Source organism: Mobula birostris, chromosome 5, assembly GCF_030028105.1.
Source record: "Mobula birostris isolate sMobBir1 chromosome 5, sMobBir1.hap1, whole genome shotgun sequence".
NCBI classification, from domain to species: domain Eukaryota; kingdom Metazoa; phylum Chordata; class Chondrichthyes; order Myliobatiformes; family Myliobatidae; genus Mobula; species Mobula birostris.
In genome coordinates this window covers 206,121,419-206,148,512 of record NC_092374.1, presented here as the reverse complement: position 1 = coordinate 206,148,512, position 27,094 = coordinate 206,121,419, and the positions used below count along the sequence as shown (strand labels likewise).

Genomic DNA, 27,094 nt, shown 5'->3' with positions numbered 1-27,094 from the left:
CAGGGGTTCCTAACCTGGGGTTCACTGACCCCTCGTTAATGGTAATGGTCCATGGTATAAAAAGGGATGTGAACCCCTGCTGTGGAGGAGTGTAGCCGACTGACACGTTCCAGGCTGCAGGCCTATGTGCTGAGGGACACATTGAAGGGATAGGGTTCCTCTGCTACTCGACAGGGAGAGGCCGGGTTGGGTGAGGAAGTCTCTCTATTATTGTAGTACTGAACTATCACAGGGGCCACATGAGCGACAACAGTCTGATCAGTTTTAATGAATGTAAAACAACACTAAGTATTGGATTTACTGTGAATGTAAATTCATTGGGTAAAGGCATTGCACGGATTATTCTTGAGAATATTTTTAATTGTGAATGAGTTTATTTTGATAAAAAGAATGCAACTTGTGGTCTGTGTCCAGAATGAGGGAGATCAGGCCTCCCATTGGAACCAGGACAGACATGGCTGAAGTCAGGAAGATTCTTCACTTGAAGGGCAGAGGAAAGCAGAACTTCTCTGAAACACTGAATGTTTTCCATCCTGTGACATATAATATCCAGTCCAGCACTTTTTCCTGCAGCCACAGGTCACCAGCTGTCTCCCCACAGCACAATATTCTCCTCTTATCCCAGTTTCGTAGCATGAACTAATTTAACATTTGCTTTAAATGTGTACTTAACCACCGTTTTACACCCCAGTCTGACTCTCTTTAGACCTCGAGAAATTTTTTTTTAAAAAATGAGCTGCTGGAGGAACTGAACGGGTCAGACAGCATCTGTAGGGGGAATGGACAATCGACATTTTGAGTTGAGACAGTCCAGATGAAAGATCTCCATTTCTTGTGCCTCTCTTCTCAGAGCTTACCTATTTTGGTCCTGCCGTAGAACGGCCCCTTCATGTTCTTCTTAATCCCATCACACCTACTGGGGCACCAGCTGCCAACAGCAGCTCCCCAGAGGCCTCAGTCCTGGGCCTCAGGTTGATCAGCCCTGTGGCTTTTCCCTTCACCACACAACTTCAATCGTCTTCCAAGGGAAGGTCCTTCCTATCCCAGGGATGAGGCCTTTGGAGATTCAGTTGGCGTTCCTGTCACATTGTGTTTTTACAGGATGGGCTGGTTAGCCCCATGACCTCGTCCTGCAGCCAGGCTTGGGCAGTCCATGGCCAAGTTCGTGACCTACTTAATGTGATTTTGATCCCACCCCGAGGCGGAAACGGCAGTGTTTCCTTCCCACTGAGCACAAGTATAACGCCCTGGTTCCAATTTTTACTGCTGTCTGTAGGTATTTCATTTTAGCCGTTCTATTAGAGCAGTCTGTTCTGCTTTCTGGCCTGTTTGGGTTTGAGCTAAGATAACGGGCTTGGGCATTCGACTTAGGAATGTTGTGTCGGCCAATCAGGATGGTGGAATTGCGAGGAGGTTCTAGAGAAGGCCGGACGGAGAGGTTAATGTGTGGACACTGGTGTGGGTCGAGGTCTTTTTGGTGGGGGCTGGGAGAAGACAGGAGAGAAACTGGCTGAGGATGCCGTCCCGTTGCACAATGTTGTTTATGCAGTTGAATGACTTCAAGAAGAAAGGACCTATACTCCCAGGGGAGTCCGTTTGTTCAAGATGGATTTCGAACGACATTCGGAATGCGGTGTGCGCTTTCACACAGACCGAGGGTCCAATGTGTGAGTTAAAGACAAACTCAGGACGAGCTCCGACTAATGTGCACCTTATGGTGGGCCCTTATGTTTCCTTCTTTCTTTTCTTTTCTTCTGTTCAGTTAAGTTAACATTCATAAATATACTTTCTTTATAATTGTATGCTGTATATGGTCTGTTATTTTTTGCAGCCGGGCGATTGCATGGGAAAAAAGTAAGTTACACAGCATTCAAACACATCGGGGTTCGGGTGGACGAGACATCCCAACCGCATGGATTTAGCGGGACTAAGTCATATCTACTCTAGACATACAGAGTGTGGGAAAGGTGATTTTCTTACCGCTGATTCCGGTGGCTGTTAGCGAGGGGCTCCAGACACAACCAGTAAAAGGGGTTTCACACGCAACAACATAATGTTCATTCCGTGAGACTGCAGCGCGCCTAGTGGACAATCGCAGTACTGCAGCCGTTCAGCAGATCCCCGAAAGTGAAAGGATCCTGAACCAGGAAGTGCCGGAGTTAACATGGCTTCGAAAAGACAGTTCGAGAATTTAACCGAGGAGGCAATTTGTCCCATCTGCCTGGATTTCTTCACCGATCCGGTTACACTGGAATGTGGGCACAACTTCTGTCGCTCCTGTGTCACACAATGTTGGGAAAAGGCGGAGAGAAACTCCTGCCCAGAATGTAGAGAGGAGTTTGCAGACCGCACCCTCAGGGTCAATTGGGCCTTAGCAAATCTGTCTGAGAAAGCTCGAAAACTAAACCTGAATCCCAAAGGGAAGGAAAGTAAACTTCACTGCGAGAAACATGATGAAGAATTGAAGCTGTTTTGTGAGACGGACAAGAAACTGCTCTGTCTGGTCTGTAGAGACGCGCGGGAACACAGAGAGCACCGCTTCCTGCCGATTGAAGAAGCTGTTGAAATCTATAAGGTAAAAACAAATCGATTTTGATCACCTGATTTTTTTTTCATGACATATTAATTTTCTAATCCCTGGTGTTTATGTCAATAAACTGACCCGAATCGGCAATGCACCTTCATTGTCTAATTCCTTCACTCTCTGCTTCCCAGGTCCGGGTGAAATCTGCCTTAGACTCTCTCACAGAAAAGAAATCCGAGCTCAAGGAAATGGAGCGGCAACAGAAAGAGAAGATTTCCGGAGTTCGGGTGAGGATTTCCTGAGCAGAATTTCCAATATTGTTGAGTGGTTTTGATCTTTTTAATGCCGAATAGAGTATCTCAGCTCCAGTGACGCGGGTTCGATTCTGACCTCTGGTGCTGTTCGCGTGGAGTTTGCATGTTCTCCTTGAGATCACAGTGGGCCGGCATTGCCAAGAAATCCAGGTTGAATGTATCATTCGCTTCTGTAATTAACCCTGTGAAGGCGGGTGGACTGTGAATCAGGTGAGAGGTAATGGGTCAGTGAGGAAGAATCGGTTTCAGGGATTGAATGAATGGGATTGAATATCTGAGAATCAGCATAGTGTCAACAGGTTGAATGGCCTCCTTCCAGGTGATAGGGAAATACTTTACAGCCAAATAATAAGGTAGCCTCTCCTTTCATTTGACAGGAACAGTCACACAGCGTTCAGTCCCACATCACTTCCCAGTTTGCTGAACTGCGCCGGATTATCACTGAGAAAGAGCAGCGCTTACTCAGAGATCTCAGGGCAGAAGAGGCGAGGATTCTAAATCCAATGGAGAAAAATCTTCGAGAGATCCAAGAGAATTTAAATAGCATCCAAGAGGAAATCTCAAAGTTACAGGAACAGATGGACCAACAAGAAAGTATCACATTCCTCATGGTGAGAGATTTCAGTTTGGTTCTGTAAAAGTGCAGAGTCTCAAAATGATGTATTTTAACTCAATGTGGTATTTACAGAAACTATCATTGTAAACAGATTTAAACCGGACAGGTGTTTTGACTGTTCAGGACTGTTGTGTTCCCCAAACCGGCCTCCCACAACATCTGTACGTCACAGGACAGTCTGCAACCTTCTCGGGAATGAGTTACTCTGATCAGAGCACTGAGCTGCTGATCGTTTCTGTGATTTCCACATAATATTCCTTGAGATCAGAGTAACATCCAGTTACAGTCACAGGCTGTGAGTGTGTCTGGTGTGGTGGTTCCATGGTCTCTCTGTCTACCAGTGGGAATTGAGATTGAATTGCTTATACTTTATACTTTATACTCTATGCTCGCTAAACAATTGCTACTAGAATGTACAATCATCACAGCAATATTTGATTCTGCGCTTCCTGCTCCCTGGATTACAAATCAATAGTAATTATTAAAATTTAATTTATAAATTATAAATAGAAAATAGAAAAATGGAAAGTAAGGTAGTGCAAAAAAACCGAGAGGCAGGTCGGATATTTGGAGGGTACGGCCCAGATCCGGGTCAGGATCCGTTCAGCAGTCTTATCACAGTTGGAAAGAAGCTGTTCCCAAGTCTGGCCGTACAAGTCTTCAAGCTCCTGAGCCTTCTCCCGGAGGGAAGAGGGACGAAAAGTGTGTTGGTTGGGTGGGTTGTGTCCTTGATTATCCTGGCAGCACTGCTCCGACAGCGTGCGGTGTAAAGTGAGTCCATGGACGGAAGATTGGTTTATGTGATGTGCTTCACTGTGTTCACGATCTTCTGCAGCTTCTTCCCGTCTTGGACAGGACAACTTCCATACCAGGTTGTGATGCACCCTGGAAGAATGGTTTCTACGGTGTATCTATAAAAATTTGTGTGCGTTTTAGGGAACAGGCCAAATTTCTTCAGTTTTCTCAGGAAGTAAAGGTGCTGGAGGGCCTTCTTGACAGTGGTCTATGCTTGGTTGGACCAAGTCAGGTCATTTGTGATATTGACCCCGAGGATTAAATATCGACAGCGCCAATGAAAAGTATTCACCACCACCCCTTCCCCCAGCTTGGAAGTTTTCATGTTTTTCATGTTTTATTGTCTCAAAGATAAAACAGATCTGGGCATTAGTCTAATTTAATTAGAAATATAAAACACAAAATAACTGATTGCATAAGAATTCACCCCCCCCCAATGAAGTCAGTATTTAGTAGATGCATCTTTGGCAGCAATTACAGCCTTGATTCTGTGTGGATAGGTCTCTGTCAGCTTTAAACATCTGGACACTATAATTTTTCCCCATTCTTCTTCACCAAGATGCACAAGATCAGTCAGAATGTATGGGGATTGTGAGTGAACAGCACTTTTCAACTCCAGCCACAAATTCTCAGATGGATTCCAGTCTGGACTCTGACTTGGCCATTCCAGGACATTAACCTTGTTGTTTTTAAGCCATTCCTGTGTAGATTTGGCTTCATGCTTGGGGTCATTGTCTGGAAAATAAATCTTTTCCCAAGTCGCAGTTCTCTTGCAGACTGCATCAGGTTTTCCTCTAGGATTTCCCTGTATTTTGCTGCATTCATTTGCTCTTCTGCTGTACAAGCCTTCCAGGGCCTGTTACAGTGAAGCATCCCCACAGCATTATGCAGCCGCCACCATGCTTCACGGTAGGGTGTGTTTTTGATTATGTGCCGTGTTTCCCTTGCGCCTAAAATAGCGTTTAGTCTGATGGCCAAAAAGCTCCATTATGGTTTCAACAGACCATAGAACCTTCTTCCAGCTGACTTCAGAGTCACCCACATGCCTTCTGGAAACTCTTGCCAAGATTTCATGTTGGCCATTTTCAACAGTGGCTTTCTCTTTGCCACTGTCCCATTAAACTGTGTCTGGTGAACAATTGTTGAATATGTAGTCTCTCCCATCTCAGCCACTGAGGCTTGTAACTCCTCCAGAGTTGTCATAGGTCTCTTGGTGGCCTCTCTGACTAGTCCCCTTCTTGCACGGTCATTCAGTTGATGGCCTGTTCCAGGCATATTTACAGCTGTGCCATATTGTTTCCATTTCTTGATGGTTGACTTAATTCAGTGACTTGGAAATTTTCTTGTGTCCATCTCCTGACTTGTGCTTTTCAATAACCTTTTGGTGGAGTTGCTTGGAGTATTCTTCAGACTTCATGGTGTAGTTTTTGCCAGGATACCGACTCACCAGCAGTTGGACCTTCCAGCTACAAGTGTATTTTTACTACAATCAATTGAAACATTTTGACTGCACACAGGTCTCTGGAAATGGATCTCCATTTAACTAATCAGGTGACTTCTAAAACCAATTGGCTGCACTAGTGATAATTTGGTGTGTCATATTTAAGGAGGTGAATTCTAATGCAATCAATTATTTTGTGTTTTATATTTGCAATTAATTTAGATCACTTTGTGGAGATCTGATTTCACTTTGACAAGAAAGAATCTTATTCTTTTGATCAGTGTCAAACAAGCCGAATTAATTCCACTGTGATTCAATTTTTTAAAACAATAAAAAATGAAAACTTCCAAGGGGGGTGAATACTTTTTATACACACTGCATATCAGCTTGTAACAGGTTCATTGTTTTAGAGACCTTTCTTTTTCAGGTATATTCTTCATCAGATTATATCCCATTTTACATCATAGACAGGTCTTTCAACCCTTCTTCTCATCTCAATTTCCCACTTCAGAAGCAACCTTCCACCTATCACCACATCCAGCAACAGTGGCCAGAACTCCATAAGAACATAAAAATTAGGAGCAGGAGTAGGCCATCTGGACCATCGAGCCTGCTCCTCCATTCAATAGGATCATGGCTGATCTGACCATGGACTTATCTCCACCTACTTGCCTTTTCCCCATAACCCTTTATTCCTCTACTATGCCAAAATGTATCCAACCTTGTCTTAAATATATTTATTGAGGTGGCCTCTACTGTTTCATTGGGGAGAGAATTCCACAATCTCACCACACTCTGGGAAAAGTAGTTTCTCCTCATCTCTGTCCTAAATTTACTCCCCTGAATCTTGCGGCAGTGCCCCCTAGTTCTAGTCTCACCTACCAGTGGAAACAACTTTCCTGCCTCTATCTCTTTCATGATTTTATGTTTCTATAAGATCTCCTCTCATCCTTCTGAATTACAGCGATACAGTCCCAGGTGACTCAATCTCTCCTCATATCTAACCCCCTCATCTCTGGAATCAACCTGGTGAGTCTCCTTAGCACCACCTCCAAAGCCAGTATATCCTTCCTCAAGTGAGGAGATCAGAGCTGCAGGCTGCACTCCAGATGTGGTCTCATCATTACCCTGTACAGTTGCAGCATAACCTCCCTGCTTTTGAATTCAATCTCTCTAGCAATGAAGGCCAACATCCCATTTGCCTTCTTTACAGCCTGCTGCTCCTGCAAAGCAATCTTCTTGCGACTCATGCACAAACACTCCCAAGTCCCTCTGCACAGCAGCATGCTAAAAACCTTTACCATTTTAGTTATAAGCTGATATTCCACTTTTCCTTCTAAAGTAGATGACCTCACACTTACCAACATTGTACTCCATCTGCCAGGCCCTTGCCCATTCACTTAACCTATCTATATCTCTCTGCAGACTCTCCGTATCCTCTGCACAATTTGCTTTTACGCTCAATTTACTGTCATCAGCAAAATTAAATACACTAATTCTGTCTTGCAGTTTGTGGGTGTATATCGTGAACAGTTGCAGGCCCAGCACTGACCCCTGCAGCACACCGCTCACCACTGATTGCCAACCATGGAAACACCCATGTATCCCAACTCTCTGCTTTTTGTTGGTTAACTAATCCTCTAGCCATGCTAATAGATCACCCCAACTCTATGCATCCTTATCTTATGGATAAGTCTTTTATGTGGCACCTTATCAAATGCCTTTTGGAAGTCTAAGTAAATAACTTCTATCTGTTTTCTATCCACTGCACACAGTATAATCTCAAAGAACTCCAGTAAGTTTGTCACACAGGAGCTGCCTTTGTTGATCCATTTCTTTCCAGATGCTTCGCAATTTCTTTTTTACTGAGAGCTTCAAGCATTTTCCCAGTTACAGACATTAAACTAACTGGCGTATAGTTGTCTGCCTTTTGCCTACATCCTTTGTTGAACAGTGGTGTAACTTTCGCCTTCTTCCAATCCTCCGAGACCTGCCCAGAATCTGGAGAGTTTTGGTAAATTATCGCCGAAGCCTTTGCCACTTCTTTCAGTATCCTGGGATGCATTCCAGAACCTACCGATCTTTAGGCTCACATGTTTGCACAGCGCTACCTCTTTAGTGATCGCTATTGTGTTGAGGTCCTCACCTCTTATCGCAGTCATATACTTTCTCTTTGGCATGTTAGATGTGTCCTCCACCCCAAAGACCAAATTAAAATAGTCATTCAAAGCCTCGGCCATTTCCTCATTACGGAATATCAATTCCCCTTTCTCATCCTACAAGGGACCTATGTTCACCTTGGCCACCTTTTTCCACTTTGTAAAATTATAAAATCTTTTACAATCCATTTTTATATTTTGTGCTAGTTTATTTTCATAAGCTATCTTACCTTTCTTTATTGTTCACTTTGTGGTTCTTTGTTACTTTTTAAAGTTTTCCCAGTCTTCCAGTTTCCCACTAGTCTTGGCAACATTGTAAGCATGAGTTTTCAGTTTGATGCCTTCCTTTACTTCCTTAGTTATTCATGGCTCTCCCCACCCTTACTGTTCTTGTTTTTAACTGGAATATACTTTTGTTGAGCACCATGAAAAATCTCTTTGAAAATCTTCCACTGTTGCTCAACCGTCCCACCATATACCCTGTGTTCCTAGTCTACCACATCCAGCTCTTCCCTCATTCCTTTGCAGTCTCCCTTGTTTAGGCATAATACACTAGTTTTAGATCAAACTATTGCACCCTCCATTTGTATGAGAAACTCAATCATACCATGATCACTCTTTTCAAAAGGATCCTTAACTACAGGATCACTAATTTTACCTGTCTCATTGCACAAGACCCAATCTAAGTTAGCACATTCCCTTGTAGGTTCAGTGACATGCTATTCAAGAAAGCTATCATGTATGATTATATGAAGTCCTCCTCAAGAATGCCTCGACCAACATGATTCACCCAGTTAAAGTACCCACTATAACTGCTCATGTCTCAGATAGTTCCCTGTTTATTGCCTGTGCCACTGTAATGTTATTATTCAGTGGCTGATAGACAACTCCCAACAGTGATTTTTCTCCCTTTACTATTCCTAATCACTACATTCTGCTCCTTAGATCTAATATCGTCTCTCACTATCGCCCGGATCTCATCCTTAATTAACAGCGTTACACCACCTCCTTTACCTTCCTGCCTATCCTTCCGTATTACCTGATATCCTTGGATATTTCATTCCCAAACCTCTCCACCATGCAACCATGTTTCTGTAATGGCCAAGAAATCAAACCCCTTTTTACTGACTGGTGCCACAACTTCACTGACCTTGTTATGAATACTACGGGCATTCAGGTGAAGTGCCCTTACAATCTAGTGATCTATGTGTCTTTTGCACTTGTCTTTTCCGCACTCCACCCTTACTTTTCTATTTCGTCACTTTTGCTTTTCCTATATTTTTATCCATGCTTTTCTCCTTTCCTTTATTCAGACGTCTCCAATCTGTTGATCCCACCCCCCACCTATTTAGTTTAGAGCCCTATCCACAGCCCTGGTTTTGCCATTCACCAGGATCCGGGTCCCATCATGGTTCAGATGGAGCCCGTCCCATTAGAACAGCTCCCTCCTTCCCCAATACTCGTGCCAGTTTCCTATGAATTCAAACACACTTCTCCCACACCAATCGTGGTGCCACACATTGAACTCTCTGAACCTTCTTAACCCTGTGCCAATTTGCACGTGGCTTAGGTAGTAATCCAAAGAAGACCACCTTTTTGGTTATGCTTTTTAATTTAGTCGCTTGCTGCTCAAATTCCCTCAGTAGAACCTCTTTCCTCATTCTTCCTATGTTGTTGGTACCCAGACGGACCATGATAACTGGATCTTTCCCCTCCCAGTGCAAATTCCTCTGCAGGTCAGATAAGATGTCCTGAACCCGGGCACCAGGGAGACAACACAGCCTTCGAGACACTCTATCCCTGCGACAGAGAGCTCTGTCTATTCCCCTGACTATACCATCCCCAATTACCACTACATTTCTCTTCTCTCCCACCATCCCCTCGATTGTCTCCCTGAATCACAGTGCCACAGTTAGGTTGCTCATTGTTCCTACAGCCCCCACTCTCATCCACACAGGGAGCAAGAATCTCAGACCTGAGACTCAAGAACTGAGTCTCCTCCAGTACTCTCTTGGGTCCCACTACCCACCTCACCCACAGTCAGACCCTCTTGTTCCGGACCACAGACTGAAATTGAGGCAGCTAATCTAATGGGTGTGCCTACCTCCCGAAACAGAGAATCCAGGTAACTCTCCCCCTCCCTGATGTGCCTCAGTGTTTGAAGCTCAGATTCCAGGTCATCAGCTTTGAGCCTGAGTTCCTCAGCAGCCAACGCTTGCTGCAGAGCACACCATCTCATCCTGCATCATCCCTACTTGATTCAATTAGTTGTAATCTGGTGACTTTTTATTCAACCACAATATTTAAGCTTTACCCAATACTCAACTGTGCTTCCTCACAGAAGCTTCTTGAGCCAAAATCGGTAAACTATACCATGAAGCAACGGTAAGTCCAGCCTTGTTGGTCCGACAACAACTTCATCACTATTCTAATTATTGGTTTGCTTTCTCTCTTTGCAAAATACGCTAAGTGCCTCTATTACCGCGGGCGCTAGCAAACGGCTTATGCAAAGGCGAGAAAAATGGCCTCTCAAAACAAGGGATAGGCTATAAAAAATCCTTTGTGGCCACTGTAAGGTGACCATACACAAGTTATAGAAGCAGTCATTTCTGTAATTTAAAAAAGAACAAAAGAATGCTACAGGGCAAACCAACCAAACCTCTTCCTCACGCACACACTAACTCACTCTCACTCTCCTGAACAGCACGCAGAGTTGGACTGGAGTTTGTATGTGTTTATCCAGCTTCCCCATTACATTCAGTCCCGGCTGTTCCACTTGAACCACTCCTGTGGCAGTGAGTTCCGCATTCCCTTCACTACATTTCAAGCAGAGATACGTTCTGTACCCACACCCAATCCAATCCACCACTAATCTTAAATTTCGGCATCTGATCCTCCCTGACATGATATCCCTATAAAAATTGGACAGCCTGTCCAGTCTTTCCCATCAGTTCCATCCTCTCAGTTATGGGATAATTATCAGAAACATTCCTTGTACTTTCTCCCGGGTTCTGTGTCCCTTGTTGCAGTATCCCCTTTCTCCGTGTGTGAGCTGAGAAGTGGGAAATTTCAATAACTTGGCTCAAATTCCTGCTGTCAGGATGTACACAGTCAGTGAATTGAGATCTGTGTTTTATTTATTTCAGGAGGAAGCTCGTCGGAAGAGGAGGTAGGACATGGTCTTTACTGAAACACAGTTGGATTTGTAAAATAGTTCAAATATCACTGATGCTCAGTTTATAACCAGCTGTGTAATATTTACAGGACTAGTGATGATGGCTATGTGCTGTCAGTGACACATGGCACCCTACCTGTCGAAAAATTCGATCAGCCCTTTTTGTTGAACACAACGTTGAGAGAAATATCTGATACAATTAAGCGAGGTAAACATTTACAGTTTCCTTTCTCCATGTTTGTGAACAATTTTAAGCAATACTTACTCGCAAAGACTGTCTGTAACTCTGGGTGAAGGCATCACTGTCACATGGTCAGGGGGAGATAGAAACATAGAAACATAGAAAATAGGTGCAGGAGTAGGCCATTCGGCCCTTTGAGCCTGCACCGCCATTTATTATGATCATGGCTGATCATCCAACTCAGAACCCCGCCCCAGCCTTACCTCCATACCCCCTGATCCCTGAAGCCACAAGGGCCATATCTAACTCCCTCTTAAATGTAGCCAATGAACTGGCCTCAACTGTTTCCTGTGGCAGAGAATTCCACAGATTCACCACTCTCTGTGTGAAGAAGTTTTTCCTAATCTCGGTCCTAAAAGGCTTCCCCTCTATCCTCAAACTGTGACCCCTTGTTCTGGACTTCCCCAACATCGGGAACAATCTTCCTGCATCTAGCCTGTCCAATCCCTTTAGGATTTTATATGTTTGAATCAGATCCCTCCTCAATCTTCTAAATTCCAACGAGTACAAACCCAGTTCATCCAGTCTTTCTTCAGATGAAAGTCCTGCCATCCCAGGAATCAATCTGGTGAACTGTCTTTGTACTCCCTCTATGGCAAGGATGTCTTTCCTCAGATTAGGGGACCAAAACTGCACACAATACTCCAGGTGTGGTCTCACCAAGGCCTTGTACAACTGCGGTAGTACCTCCCTGCTCCTGTACTCGAATCCTCTCTCTATAAATGCCAGCATACCATACGCCTTTTTCACCGCCTGCTGTACCTGCATGCCCACTTTCAATGACCGGTGTATAATGACACCCAGGTTTCGTTGCACCTCCCGTTTTCCTCATTGGCCACCATTCAGATAATAATCTGTTTTCCTATTTTTGCCATCAAAGTGGATAACTTCACATTTATCCACATTAAATTGCATCTGCCATGAATTTGCCCACTCACCCAACCTATCCAAGTCACTCTGCATCCTCTTAGCATCCTCCTCACAGCTAACACTGCCACCCAGCTTCGTGTCATCTGCAAACTTGGAGATGCCGCATTTAATTCCCTCATCCAAGTCATTAATATATATTGTAAACAACTGGGGTCCCAGCACTGAGCCTTGCGGTACCCCACTAGTCACCGCCTACCATTCTGAAAAGGTCCCATTTATTCCCACTCTTTGCTTCCTGTCTGCTAACCAATTCTCCATCCACATCAATACCTTACCCCCAATACCGTGTGCTTTAAGTTTGCACACTAATCTCCTGTGTGGGATCTTGTCAAAAGCCTTTTGAAAATCCAAATTTACCACATCCACTGGTTCTCCCCTATCCACTCTACTAGTTACATCCTCAAAAAATTCTATGAGATTCGTCAGACATGATTTTCCTTTCACAAATCCATGCTGACTTTGTCCGATGATTTCACCGCTTTCCAAATGTGCTGTTATCACATCTTTGATAACTGACTCCAGCAGTTTCCCCACCACCGACGTTAGGCTAACCGGTCTATAATTCCCCGGTTTCTCTCTCCCTCCTTTTTTAAAAAGTGGGGTTACATTAGCCACCCCCCAATCCTCAGGAACTAGTCCAGAATCTAACGAGTTTTGAAAAATTATCATAATGCATCCACTATTTCTTGGGCTACTTCCTTAAGCACTCTAGGATGCAGACAATCTGGCCCTGGGGATTTATCTGCCTTCAATCCCTTCAATTTACCTAACACCACTTCCCTACTAACATGTATTTCGCTCAGTTCCTCCATCTCACTGGACCCTCTGTCCCCTACTATTTCTGGAAGATTATTTATGTCCTCCTAAGTGAAGACAGAACCAAAGTAATTATTCAATTGGTCTGCCATGTCCTTGCTCCCCATAATCAATTCACCTGTTTCTGTCTGTAGGGGACCTACATTTCTCTTTACCAGTCTTTTCCTTTTTACTTATCTATAAAAGCTTTTACAGTCAGTTTTTATGTTCCCTGCCAGTTTTCTCTCATAATCTTTTTTCCCCTTCCTAATTAAGCCCTTTGTCCTCCTCTGCTGAAATCTGAATTTCTCCCAGTCCTCAGGTGAGCCACTTCCTCTGGCTAATTTGTATGCTTCTTCTTTGGAATTGATACTATCCCTAATTTCTCTTGTCAGCCACGGGTGCACTACCTTCCTTGATTTATTCTTTTGCCAAACTGGGATGAACAATTGTTGTAGTTCATCCATGCAACCTTTAAATGCTTGCCATTGCATATCCACCGTCAATCCTTTAAGTGTCATTTGCCAGTCTATCTTAGCTAATTCACGTCTCATACCTTCAAAGTCACCCCTCTTTAAGTTCAGAACCTTTGTTTCTGAATTAACTATGTCACTCTCCATCTTAATGAAGAATTCCACCATATTGTGGTCACTCTTACCCAAGGGGCCTCTCACAACAAGATTGCTAATTAACCCTTCCTCATTGCTCAAAACCCAGTCCAGAATAGCCTGCTCTCTGGTTGGTTCCTCGACATGTCCGACCCCTGAACACACCAGCACTGGGACACACTACACCCAATACACGGGACTGTTAGATTATCCACTGAATCCTGAACCAACTCACACTGTACAATCACGCAAAGACATCACCAGGTAATAAAAGCTGGTATCTGTCCTGTGAGTGGGATTGTCATGAAAATACATACGAGTCCTTCAGAGAAGGAAATCTGTGTCACTCAGCCTGTCTGACCTGTCCGTGACTGCAGACTCTGACTGACTCACGTCAGCCCCCTGCTGGACTCGCGAGTCTCACTATTATCAAACCCCCACATTGAAACATTGTCAGACTGAGCCCGGACACACCTCCCAGCATTGACCTCGGTCAAGATTTCATCTCGGGAGAAGCTCACACATCATTACCAGCCTGGTAATGCTCCTTCACATATATACACAGAACAATTGGCAGATCATTCCCCCTCTCCACCTCCATCTGCCTTCTCCCTCACCTGGACTCACCTCTCAACCGACAACTCTTGCTCATCCCCCTCTCCTATTTCTTATTCTGCACCTTATTCTTATTCTCCATTATGTTGCCTTCCTTTCCAGTCCGGGTGAATGGTCTCAGCCTGAAGTGTCAACTCTTTCATTTCCCTCCGTAAACCGTGCGTGACTCCAGTTCCTCTGGTATTTTGTGTGTGTGACCGGCAAGATTCCAGTTGTGAATCAACCCAGTGACTGAGATTCCAGAGCCACCAGGATAGAGAGTTCCAAAGATTCACACCCCTCTGCGAGAAGAAAGTTCTCCTCTTCTCAATGCGAATTGACATTTCCCTTATTCAGAGTCTGTGAGCTCTGGTTCCAGACTCATCGGCCAAGGGAAACATCCTCCCTGCATCCAGCCTGTTGAGCCTTGTTAGAAGTTTATAACTTTCCATGGAATTCATCAACACAGCCAGGCTCCAGGGAGAGATTCCTCAGGAAGATGATCTGGGAATGGGTTTCGCCGATGTTTATTCACAGGGATTTCAACACACATTTGTGGCCAGTAAACGGTGAATATTCTGTGGTTGTTCACTGAGGCTCCAGTTACAGCTTTAGTTCACTTTATTTCTCCTCTCCCCACAAATCTGACTGCACTGAGATTTGATCATTTCAGAAGCCGGCACCTCCCTACACTGAATCCACAGGGTTTCTGCGGTTGTCAGATCCTCGTTCCCTCCCCTCGGGTGGCTCTTTTATCGAGTTGAGAAACAGGACATTCAGTGAAAAGCTGCAGTACCAAAGGCAGCAACACCCCCACATCCTCTGTCGATATCTCATTCGAGTCATTGAGATATAAACAGGGAATCAGGCCCTTCGGTCCATCTTGTCCATACTATAATTATAAATAATGAGAAGTATCAATAACATTATAAATAATCAAAAATGCTTCAGTGATCCTGTAGTAATCCAGATAAACACCTCCACTGTTCACTATATGACCAATTTTGCCATCATCTACAAACTTACAAACCATGCCATCTATATTTTCTTCCAAATCGTTAGTACCAATGAACAGTGGACCCTGAACCGATCTCCACGTACACGACTGGTCACAGTGCTCCAGTCTGGACAGCAGCTCTCCACCACCACCCTCTGTCTCCTGCTACCAGGCAATTTTACTTCCAATTGGATAGCTCACCCTGGATCCCAAGTGATCAAACCTTCGCTTCGAGCCTTTCACAGGGAAGCTTGTCAAAGTTCTAACGTTCATGTGGACAATGTCTATCACCCTATTCTCAGCAGTCCATTCTGTCACCTCAGCAAAAAGATAGTTAAGTTTATGAGTCACTATTTCCCAGGCATAAAACAGAGTTGACTATCCTGAGTCAGTCCCTGCCTTTCCAAATGCTGGTAAATCTGTCTCTCAGTCTCCATTCCAGTAATTGCCCCACCACTGATGTTAGACTCAGCGGCCTGGAGTTCCCTGGCTTGACCTTCCAGTCCCTCTTAACTCAAGACAACACCTGAGCCACCCTCCTGACTTCCAGCAGCTCACCTGTGGTGAAATGTGAAGCAAGTATATCTGCCAGGGCCCTGAATTTGTTCCCTAGTCTTAAGGTACTCAGACAGAGTAGATCATGGTCTGGGGCTCATTCACCTCTGATACTTCCAGCACCTTCACTTTTGCACTGTGATATGTTCCAAGACGCTACTGTTCATGTTCCTTCGTTCCTTAGTTTACATGCTCTCTCCCATCTCCTTTTCTCGATGACCACATTGATCCTGAGGATGACCTGTTCGAGTCAGGTTGTCATACATTTGTCCCAATGTCCATGCTGTCTGTGTTGCCCAGTGAGCTGGTGCCATCTGCTTACGTTTGGTCCAGAGCCCCATGAAACTCTACAATCCATGTACTACCTACTGTAGATTCTTTTAAATGTTGCTTATTCCAAATATGCACCACCCTTTGTGTGAAGAAAATATTTCTGAAGTCCCTTTTAAATCCATCGGCTCTGATCTTAAACCTTTGCACTCTTGTTCCTCACACACCCTCTCTGGGGAAAATCCCTAATTTGGAAGGGGATGGGGACCGGAGTGATGGGGCTGAGGATGGGGCAGTTGATATACAAGTTGATGCATTGTGTAGTGGGACGGTGAGGAAGAACAGACAGATGATGGGACTGAAATGCAGTCGGTGGGATGAGTTGCAGTCAACAGGGGGCAAAGTCTAAAAGAGTGACCAATACAGGACTGAAGGTGCTATATTTGAATGCACGAGGTGCACAGAATAAGGTAGCTGATCTTGTAGCACAATTAGAGACCGGTAGGTATGACATCGTGGGCATCACTGAATAGTGGCTGAAAGAAGATCATAGTTGGGAGCACAGAGCAGATCTGGAAAGGCTGTTTCCCCTGGTGGGTGAGTCCAGGACAAGAGGCCACAGTCTTAGAATTACAGGGTACCCATTTGAAACACGGAAAAGGAAAAATTTTTTTAGCCAGAGGGTTGTGTATTTATGGAATTCGTTGCCACATACAGCTGTGGAGGCATGATCATTGAGGGTGTTTAAGGAGGAGATTGGTAGGTATCTAATTAGTCGGGCTATCAAGGGATATGGGGAAAAAGCCGGAAATTGGAACTAGATGGGAGAATAATTTAGCTCATGGTGGAGTGGCGGAGGAGACTCGATGGGCCGAATGGCCTACTTCTGCCCCTTTGTCTTGTGATCTTAACATCCAAGGATACTCAGGGTATCGAAGGGACCAGCAGGTAGGCAGGGTGGGTGCATTGGCTCTGTTGGTAAAAATTGAAATCAAATCCTCAGAAAGAGCTGATACAGGATTGGAAGGTTTATATTCTTGTGGGAAGAGCTAAGAGCCTGCAAAGGTGAATACACCCTGTTGGGAGTTAGATGCATTCTTCCGAACAGTAGCCAGGATATGGGATATACATTACAATGGGAGATAGAAAATGCATGTAATAAGGGCACTGTTCTGATAACTATGGGGAATTGAAATATGCAGGTGAGTTGGGAAAATCTGGTTGAGCTGAAGCCTGAGAAATGGAATTTGTAGGGTGGCTTTTTAGAGCAGCTTGTGCATGAGCATACAAGGAGATCAGGGTTCTGGACTGAGTGTTGTATAATGAACCGAATTTGATTAGGGAGCTTAAGGTAAAGGAACCCTGAGTAGTTAGTAATCATAACATGAGAGAATTCACCCTGCAGATGAACAGGGAGGAGATACAGTCAGATCTATTGGTATGACAGTGGGGTAAAGGGAATTACAGAGGCATGAGACACTAAATGGCCAAAGCTGATTGGAAGGAGACACGATCAGGGATGATTCAAGGGTCAAAGTTATTTTATTGTGGAAATACAATTGTGCTAAAAATGGCAAATGCAATGTTGGCATTCATTTCAAAGGAATTCGAATATAAAAACAATGAGATAATGCTGAGTCTTTATAAGACACATGTCAAGCTGCACTTGGAGTACTGTCCACAGTTTTGACCTGATATCTCAGAAAGGATGTGCTGTCGTTGGAGAGAGTCCAGAAGAGGTTCACGAGGATCATTCCAGGAATGAAGGGGTTAACATATAAGGAATGTTTGGCAGCTTTGTGTCTGTACTCACTGGAATTTAGAAGAGTGCGGGGAGATATCATGAAACCTACTGAATATTGAAAGAACCAGATAAAGTGGAGGTCGAGAGGATGTTTCCTATAGTGTGGGTGTCCAGAACTAGAGGCACAGACTCAACATTGAGGGGAGAGCCATTACAACAGAGTAAGGAGGAATTTATTTAACCAGAAAGTAGTGAATCTGTTCAATGCTCTGCCAAAGACAGCTGTGGAGACCAAGACCGTAGGTATATTTAAAGTGAAAACTGATAGTTTTCTGATTGGTCAGTTTATGGACAGAAGTCAGATATAGTGGGTTTGAATGGAATCTGGGATAAGCCATGATGGAATACTCGATGGGTTGAATGGCCTAATTCTGCTCCTATATCTTATGGTCCTATGGTCTATTCATTACTCATTATCTTCCATACCCATGTCTCCAGGAAACACACTGAGGGCCTCTCCCATCTCCTGTGGCTCCAGGTGCAGTGGCACGGTAGCGTAGTGGTTAGCACAACGCTTCACAGTACAGGTGACAAGGGTTCAATTCCCACCGCTGCCTGCACGGAGTTTGTACGTTCTCCCTGGACTGTGTGGGTTTCCTCCGTGTGCTCGGGTTTCCTGCCACAGTCCAGAGATGTACCCGTTGGTAGGTCATTGTAAATTGTCCCATGATGCGTCTAGGATTAAATCGGGGGATTGCTGGGTGGTGTGGTTCGAAGGGCTGGAAGGGCCGATTCCCCTCTGTATCTCAATAAATTTATCATTAATGATGGAAACCCTGCATCAGGACAGAGAGTGGAGTGTGTGGGTGATGAGGGGCTGTGAGGAGAGTGGGTTTATGGGAAGGGGGACAAAGATCCCTTATAAATCATTCCCCTCTCACATTAAATCTACACCCTCCAGTTTTGGACACCTTATTCTGGGAAAAAAATGGCACCTTACCTTTGCTCCCTCATGATTTTATATACCTTGACAAGGGGTCACCCCTAAACTCCAGGGAAATAGCCCCAGTTTATACAGTCTTTCATTTTAAACCAAGCCCTCCAGTCCTGGTAACATCCTCCTGAAGTTTCCTGTCCAGTGTAATGACATCCATCCCACAGTCCGGCAACCAGGAATGCACACAGTACTCCGAGTGTGGTCTACCATCGATGTCAACGGCCTTGGTGAAGATCATGTGGACAATGTCAACCACCATGTCCTGGTCAATCCTCTCTGTCACCTCTTCAAGAATCTCAGTCAAATTTGTGAGATGTGATTTTGCGAGCACAATGTCGTCCTCACCTTTCCAAATGCTGCTCTATCCCGTCTCTCAGAAACTTTCCAACATCTGATGTTAGGCTCAGTTTCCTGGAGTTCCCTGGAGTCATCTTCCAGCCCTATTAATGAAATGCACAACCTCAGCCGCTTTCCAATCATCTGGGACATCAGCTGTGGCTAAACGTGAAGCAACTAAATCTGCCAGGGTCCCTGTAATTTCATCCCCTATCCTAATGAGTGTCTGAGGGGGTTGGGGTTACAGAAAGAGGCAAAGAGACCCTCACAACCCAACTTCATCCGCCAACACTTTCGAGTTGCCCCGAAACACACAGTTCACCCACAGGCTTTCCACCCCTCCCCCACCTAGTTCTGGTTCCATCTGTCATTCATCTCTCCCCCAATGGTTCCCATTATCAGCTCACACTCCCCACCCTCCCCCAAAACTTCACTCCATCTCCCACTCACCGTTTTGTCTCTGTGTCTGTCTTTGTCTATCATTCACTTCCCAATGTCTCCCAACTCCAGCTCACATCCTCAACCCGCCCTACCTGGGGCAACCTGCTCATCATCCTTCACCCCTCCTCAGTCCACAGTCCCCTCAGACTCGTCTCATCATCCATCACCCCTCCTCAGTCCACAGTCCCCTCAGACTCGTCTCATCATCCTTCACCCCTCCTCAGTCCACAGTCCCCTCAGACTCGTCTCATCATCTTTCACCCCTCCTCAGTACACAGTCCCCTCAGACTCATCTCATTATCCTTCATCCCTCCTCAGTCCACAGTCCCCTCAGACTCGTCTCGTCATCTTTCACCCCTCCTCAGTCCACAGTCCCCTCAGACTCGTCTCATCATCCTTCATCCCTCCTCAGTCCACAGTCACCTCAGACTCGTCTCATCATCGTTCACCCCTCCTCAGTCCGCAGTCACCTCAGACTCATCTCATCATCCTTCACCCCTCCTCAGTCCACAGTCACCTCAGACTCGTCTTATCATCCTTCACCCCTCCTCAGTCCACAGTCACCTCAGACTCGTCTCGTCATCTTTCACCCCTCCTCGGTCCACAGTCACCTCAGACTCGTCTCATCACCCTTCACCCCTCCTCAATCCACAGTCACCTCAGACTCGTCTCGTCATCCTTCACCCCTCCTCAGTCCACAGTCACCTCAGACTCGTCTCGTCATCCTTCACCCCTCCTCAGTCCACTGTCACCTCAGACTCGTCTCATCATCCTTCACCCCTCCTCAGTCCACAGTCACCTCAGACTCGTCTCATCATCCTTCACCCCTCCTCAGTCCACAGTCACCTCAGACTCGTCTCATCAACCTTCACCCCTCCTCAGTCCACAGTCACCTCAGACTCCTGTTGCTTCACTCCCCTTCTCCTCTCTCTCCCAGCCATCACCCTCCCCACTCTCAGTCCTGATTTCGACATGAAACGCCAGCAGTCCCTTTCCTCCACAGGCGCTGCTCGACCCACTGAGTTCCTGCAGCTGATTGTGTGAGTCCTGATTGTTGCGTATATATTTAAGGTGCAGTTAGAAAACTGTTGGAAGATCAAGGAATTAAGGTTTTGGTGAACTGGTACAGAAGAAGAATTAATGCTGGCATGGGTATGTCACTGTCATGTTGAATGAAGGGCCGGTTTCTGTGTTGTACTGTTCTATGTTCTCTGTTCTCTGTTTAGAGGAATGAGAGGAGATCTCAGGGAAACACAAAACCCATCCCAGGCTCAACAGGGAGGATGCACGGAGGAAGTTTCCCTGGTCTGAGGGTTCGAGTGTCAGAGGTTACTGTCTCAGGATGGTGTGAACCCTCAAAGGATAGTGTATATCTGGAACTCTCTGTACCGGAGGACTGTGCGTCTCAGTCATTTAGTCTATTTCATGTCACAGAGTCATCATCGTATCGCACAGAAATGGGCTCTTCGGCCCATCATCTCTGTGCTGACGTATTTAACCACCTACACTCATCCCATTGGTTGGCATTAGGTTTGTCTCCTTCCGTGCCATCCCTATTGAAGTGTCTTTCTGAGTGTCTCTTCAATACAGTGATTGTATCTGATACCATCACCTCCTCTGGCAGCAAGTTCCAACACCAACCACTCATTGTTCAGTACACTCACTCCTCAGATCAGACCATATGAGCATCAGACACAGGACCAGAATTAGGCCATTTGGCCCATCGTCAGCTCCACTATTTCAGCATGCTGACCCAATTTTCCTCTCAGACCCACTCTCCTGCCTTCTCCCCGTATCCTTTGGTGCCCTGACCAATCAAGGGTCTATCAAGCAGCACACACAAAGGGCTGGAGGAACTCAGCAGGCCAGGCAGCATCTATGGAAAAGAGTACAGTCAGCGTTTTAGGCTGATACCCTTCCGCAGGATCTATCAACCTCTGCCTTAAATATACATAAAGATTTGGCCTCCACAGCAATCTGTGGCAAAGAATTCCACAGATTCACCACTCGTTGGCTGTAGAAATTCCTCCTAATTGCCATTCTAAAAGGACACCCCTCTATTCTGAGGCTGTGTCTTCTGGTGTTAGACTCTCCCACCATGGGACACATCTTCTCCACATCCACTGTAACCATTCGAAAGGTTTCAATGAGACCTCTCATCATTCTTCTGAATTCTAGTGAATACAGACCCAGAGCCATCAAACACTCTTCATATGACAAGCCATTCAATTCTGGAATCATTTTTGTGAAACCCTTTTTGAACACACTCCAGTTTCAGCACATCCTTTCTAAGATATTGAAACTAAACCTGCTCACAGTACTTCAAGTGAGGCCCCACCAGTGCTTTATAAATTTTAACATTACATCCTTTCTTTACAAGGACACCTAAGTCCCTTTGCACCTATGTTTTCTGTATTTTCTCTCGATGAGAATCAGAGAGAGACGGCGTGAGTGGTTTTCTTTATTGGTCAGAATACTGAGTACAGGAGCTGGGACTTCCTGTTACGAATGTACAAGACCTTGGTGCTGCCACGTTTGGAGCAATGTGTACTGTTCTGGTTACCTTGCTACAGGAGGGATGTCATTCAACTGGAGAGGGTGCAAAACAGATTTACAAGGATGTGACTGGGACTGGAGAGCTTGGGTTTAGAGCAGAGGCAGGACAGGCTGGGACTTTCTCCCTGAAGCCGAGGAGGCTGTAGAGGTGGGTGCAGTTTTAAAATACATCTTGTCAGGTACCTGGATAAGAAAGGTGTGAAGGTAGAATGGGAAAATGCAACTAGGTCTTTAAAGCAAGTTGGGCTGTTGAGCTTCTCTGACCGTCTCTTTAAGTCCCTGCAGCATTCACTTTGTGTGTGTTGTTCGGGGAAATCTCCGTTCTCCATACCGGATGAGAAACCTCGGGAAGATGCTGGTTGTCCATTCGCTGTGTTTGGGTTAAAATCCCGGGAAAGGGTCCTGTCGGCCACCCGACTGTGCCTGAGGCCGAGCGGCCTCTCCCCCGGTCCTGTCCCGGGGCCGCGCTGCCCGAGTCTCACCCCGATCCCCGGGGACTCTCTAATTCTCTGCTTCTCCCCCCAGTCTCTGTCACCCTGGATGTGGAAACGGCGCATCCGCTGCTCGAGGTGTCTGAGGATCGGAAGAGTGTGAGATACACCGGGACCCGGAGGGATCTCCCTGACACCGGGAAGAGGTTCACACACTGGGCTTGTGTGCTGGGATCGGAGGGATTCACATCGGGGAGACATTACTGGGAGGTGGAGGTGACGGGGAGTCGGCGCTGGTATCTGGGAGTCGCCGCAGAGTCTGTGGAGAGGAAGAGATTGTTCACACTGAGTCCGGAGACCGGATTCTGGACCATCAGGCGGTTTGATGACGAGATGAAGGTTCTCACCTCCCCTGTGTCCCGTCTCCCTGCCGGTCCCTTCCCCGGGAGGGTGGGAGTTTATCTCAGTTACCAGTCCGGGACAGTTTCATTTTACAACGCGGAGACCAAGTCCCATCTCCACACCTTCACTGGGAATAAATTCACGGAGAAACTTTATCCTTTCTTCTGGACTGGGAATAAAAACGAGTGTCTGAGAATCTGCTCCGGTTCCGCTCCGGGTCTGTAAACGGGTCGGGTCCCGGGACCGGCGTCAGGAGGAAGTCAGTGTAAATATAAATGTGCGGAGAGCGAAATAAACACGAGGTGAGAATTATCGATCCATTAATTTTAACTCGTTCACTGCATCCGTCAACGGGACAGAAACACCGCGGATTCAGCAGCAGCCGCGGGCGGCGGGTCCTGAGCTCCCCGGCTCCCCCGGGTGCTAAAGTCCACCCGCACCGGAACAGGTGAAGTGGGACAAGTGGTGGTGGTGCTGACTGGGAGAGGGAGGTCAGGGTGACTCTTGGGGAGACGGGACTGGTGGCGGTGGTAACAGGCTGGAGAATCTCAGCGGGTCAGGCAGCATCTGCAGAGGGAAATGGATAATTGACGTTTTGGTTCGATGTCCTTCCACTGGACTGAAAGTGAGAGCGGAGATGACCGGTGTAGGACGGTGGAAGGAAAGCCAGGGTAAGAGCTGGCAGGTGAGGGGGTGATAGACACCTGAGGAAGGGGTGGAGTGAGGAAATGTGTCAGAAGCTGGGAGGTGAGGGGTGGCAGTGACAAAGATGATGGGCAGATGGAGAGGGTGGGTGAGGAGGGTAAAATGCCGGAAGCTTTCAGCCGGTTAGTCACAGTCCATGGAGTTCGTATTCCGTTGGTTTCAGTGAGGTTCCGCCCTTGACCCCCGCCACCCTCCCCACCTTGCATTCTTCTAAATCCCAGTGAGTTCAGGCCTAAAGCTGCCAAACGCTCCTCATATGTTAACAGCTTCATTCCCGGAATCATCCTGGTGAACCTCCTCTGGACTCTCTCCAATGACAACACATCCTTTCTGAGATAAGGGGCCCAATACGTCAACTGCAGCCTGACGAGAGTCTTATAAAGGCTCAGCATTACTCATTGTTTTCATATTCTATTCTCCTTGAAATTAATGTTCACATTGCATTTGCCTTCTTTACCACAGATTCAGCCTGTAAAATTAACCTTCTGGTAGTTTTGCACGTGGACTCCTAGGTCTGCTTGCGCCTGTGATGTTTAAATTTTCTCCCCATTTAGATAATAGTCTGCACCTTTTTTCCTTTTACCAAAATGTAGTATCGTACATTTTCCAACACTGTATTCCACCTGCAGATGCTGGGATCAAAGCAACACCTTCTCCTTCCCACCCTCCCCCCACCTCCTTTATAGGGCCTCTACCCCTTCCCTCTATAGTCCTGACGAAGGGTTCCGGCCCGAAACGTCGACCAATCTTTTCCACGGATGCTGCCTGACCTCCTGAGTTCCTTCAGCGTGTTGTGAGTGTATCCCATCTGCCATTTTTCTGCCATTTGTCTAAGTCCTGCTGCAATCGAATTGCTTTCTCAGGACTACCTACCCCTCCACCTATCTTTGTATCATCTGTAAATTTTGCCACAAGGCCATTAATTCTATTATCTAAATCGCTGACAATGCGACAAGTAGCGGTCCCAATACTGACCCCTGTTACGAACCCACAGGTTTCGTTTACTGTGGACTGTCACTTTAAGAGCGCCTGAGTGAGGCGGGACTATGACGTCAGTCACAGGCTGCTGCGAACTTAAACTCATAGAGAGAGAGAGAGACAGAGAGACAGAGAGACAGCGAGAGAGAGACAGAGAGACACAGAGACAGAGACAGAGACAGAGACAGAGGGAGAGAGACAGAGAGGGAGAGGGAGACAGAGAGAGAGAGAGAGAGAGAGAGACAGAGAGAGAAAGAGACAGGGAGAGACAGAGAGAGCGAGAGACTGAGGAAGCCGGTAGCTTCAGCTTGTCACAGCTGGGGCTTGGAACTCTCTTGTGCCCACAAGGGTGGGTGAAACATCGGCACGGAGTGCATAACGAATGTGTGACTGTCACTGTTTGGGAGTATCTTGTGGGACCATTTTTGTAGCCCTTGCCTGGGTATGTTGTGTGGTAACCACTGGAAGACGATATTCCCGTGACGGGTCACTTTCGGTGATCATTCGGATGTGGATTTGGAACGGCAGGACGGAGAGGATCTGCGGGAACTGTTATCTCGTTTTACCATCGTGGAATCTGTGGAATACTTCGTACTTACCTTGTCTCTGCGTTTCACCGTGGATTACAAATATCTGTCTCCCATCATTTATCACGGGGATTACTGAACTTCCCTACTGTGCCATCTCAAGTCTCTAAACCTTGTTCCACTAAGCTCAATGGTTCGTGAGTTATATTTACACACATATAGACACATAACACTGTTAACTTTTGTTTATCTTTGTTAAGTTACTATATTATAAATAGTTACTGATAAAGATGCAAACACGAGGAAATCTGCAGATGCTGGAATTTCAAGCAACACGCATAAAAGTCGCTGGTGAACACAGCAGGCCAGGCAGCATCTCTAGGAAGGGGTACAGTCGACGTTTCGGGCCGAGACCCTTCGTCAGGAGCGATTTTAACATCAAAACCAGACTCAGTGTAAAATCTCTTGCTGCTGGTTTGTTTCAAAACGTTACAGTTCGTAACACCCCCGAGGAACACCACAATTCACTGACTGCCAACCAGAAAAAGCCCCTTTTATTCCCAGTCTCTGCCTCCTGCCTGTCAGCCATTCTGCTACTCATGCCAGTATATTTCCAGTAATGCCATCGGATTTTATCTTGTTAGCAGCCTCGTGTGGCATGCCAGAATCAAGTGATTCTTGAAAGATCATAACCAACGCATCTGCTCTCACTTCAGCAACCTCTTTCAGAACTCTGACATGTAGTCCATCTGGCCAAGGGCAGATTCCGATATCCGGGACCTTCACCGATCAGAGGGCATCGGCAAGGAGAGAAACACAAACCAGGATTCCGAGGGAAGAGAGAGAGGAAAATGGTTGGCCGGTGAGAATTTTCTTGGGTGTGGAGGTTAGCAGAGACAATTGCATTAATAGTCACGTTAATTATCCAATAACTTCATCTGTTGATAGAATACTAACCTTAACAAACAGTATTTAAAATTATTGTTCAGAAATTGATTTAAATGGATGACTCTACACGGACTGTAGCAGCTGGAGACGCTCATTCCACTCTTTTCAAGGACAATCGGTGGGCAGTAAATGTTGGTGCTGCTGTCGATGCCCACATTCCGTAAACAATGAATTCTTGCCCGTTTTTATACTTTGACAATAAATTTACCCTACAATGGTGCCCCCTGAACTGGTGTGGATGACGTCACTCTCCTCAGCTCTGAACTGATTCCACCAGCTTTCCAGCACTCCAGCATTTATTTATTATTTGTATCTCTGACTGGACGCCTGTGACTAGTGATGTGGCCCAGGGATCGGTGCTGGGTCCATTGTTGTTCGTCTTCAATATCAACGATCTGGATGATAGTGTGGCAACCAGAGTCATCAGATCGGGGCACAGTGGACAGCGAGGAAGAATATCAAAGCTTACAGCGAGATCTGGTCCAGCTGGAAAAAATAGACTGAAAACGGCAGATGGAATTTAATGGAAACAAGTGAGGTGTTGCACAGGCACCACACACAAAATGCTGGAGGAACTCAGCAGGCCCGACACGTCGACTGTACTCTTTTCCATAGATGCTGCCTGGCCTGCTGAGTTCTTCCAGCATTTTGTGTGTCACTAGGACTTACAGGGTGAATGTTAGTGCACTGAGGAGTGTCGTATAACAGAGGTATCTGGGAGTACAGATCCGGAATTCCCTGAAAGTGGCGTCTCAGGTACAAAGTTTTTAAAGAAAGTATTTGGCACAGTGTCCTTTTAGAAATCAAAGTACCCTTTGAGTTCTGGAGTTGGGATATTATGTTGAATTTGCATAAGATGTTGGTGAGGCTTAATTTGGAGTATTGTGTGCCCTCCTGGTCACCAACATACAGGAAAGATATTAATAATATCGAAAGAGTATAAAGAAAATTTAGAAGGATGTTGCCAAGACGTGAGGACTTAAGTCATAAGGAAAGGTTGAATAGACAGGGACAT

The 27,094-nt window shown here is 45.9% G+C and overlaps 1 protein-coding gene across 1 annotated transcript; it reads left to right on the top strand.

The window, feature by feature from the left end:
- Nucleotides 1-2,122: 2,122 nt before the first annotated feature.
- Nucleotides 2,123-23,259, top strand: LOC140198320 (zinc-binding protein A33-like). The gene is made up of 6 exons (XM_072259411.1): nucleotides 2,123-2,575; nucleotides 2,716-2,811; nucleotides 3,216-3,449; nucleotides 10,996-11,018; nucleotides 11,114-11,232; nucleotides 22,614-23,259. Exons 1-6 carry the CDS (start codon nucleotides 2,165-2,167, stop codon nucleotides 23,144-23,146), a joined length of 1,416 nt encoding a protein of 471 aa, XP_072115512.1. The 5' UTR covers nucleotides 2,123-2,164; the 3' UTR covers nucleotides 23,147-23,259.
- The last annotated feature ends 3,835 nt before the right edge of the window (nucleotides 23,260-27,094 follow it).

What these genes read in the sequence shown, in the direction of transcription:
- LOC140198320 (XM_072259411.1), top strand. Translation starts at nt 2,165, where the DNA reads ATGGCTTCGAAAAGACAGTTCGAGAATTTAACCGAGGAGGCAATTTGT. An exon ending in AGAAGATTTCCGGAGTTCGG is followed by an intron (nt 2,812 to 3,215) that starts GTGAGGATTTCC and finishes TTCATTTGACAG; the next exon opens with GAACAGTCACACAGCGTTCA. An exon ending in ATCTGATACAATTAAGCGAG is followed by an intron (nt 11,233 to 22,613) that starts GTAAACATTTAC and finishes TTCTCCCCCCAG; the next exon opens with TCTCTGTCACCCTGGATGTG.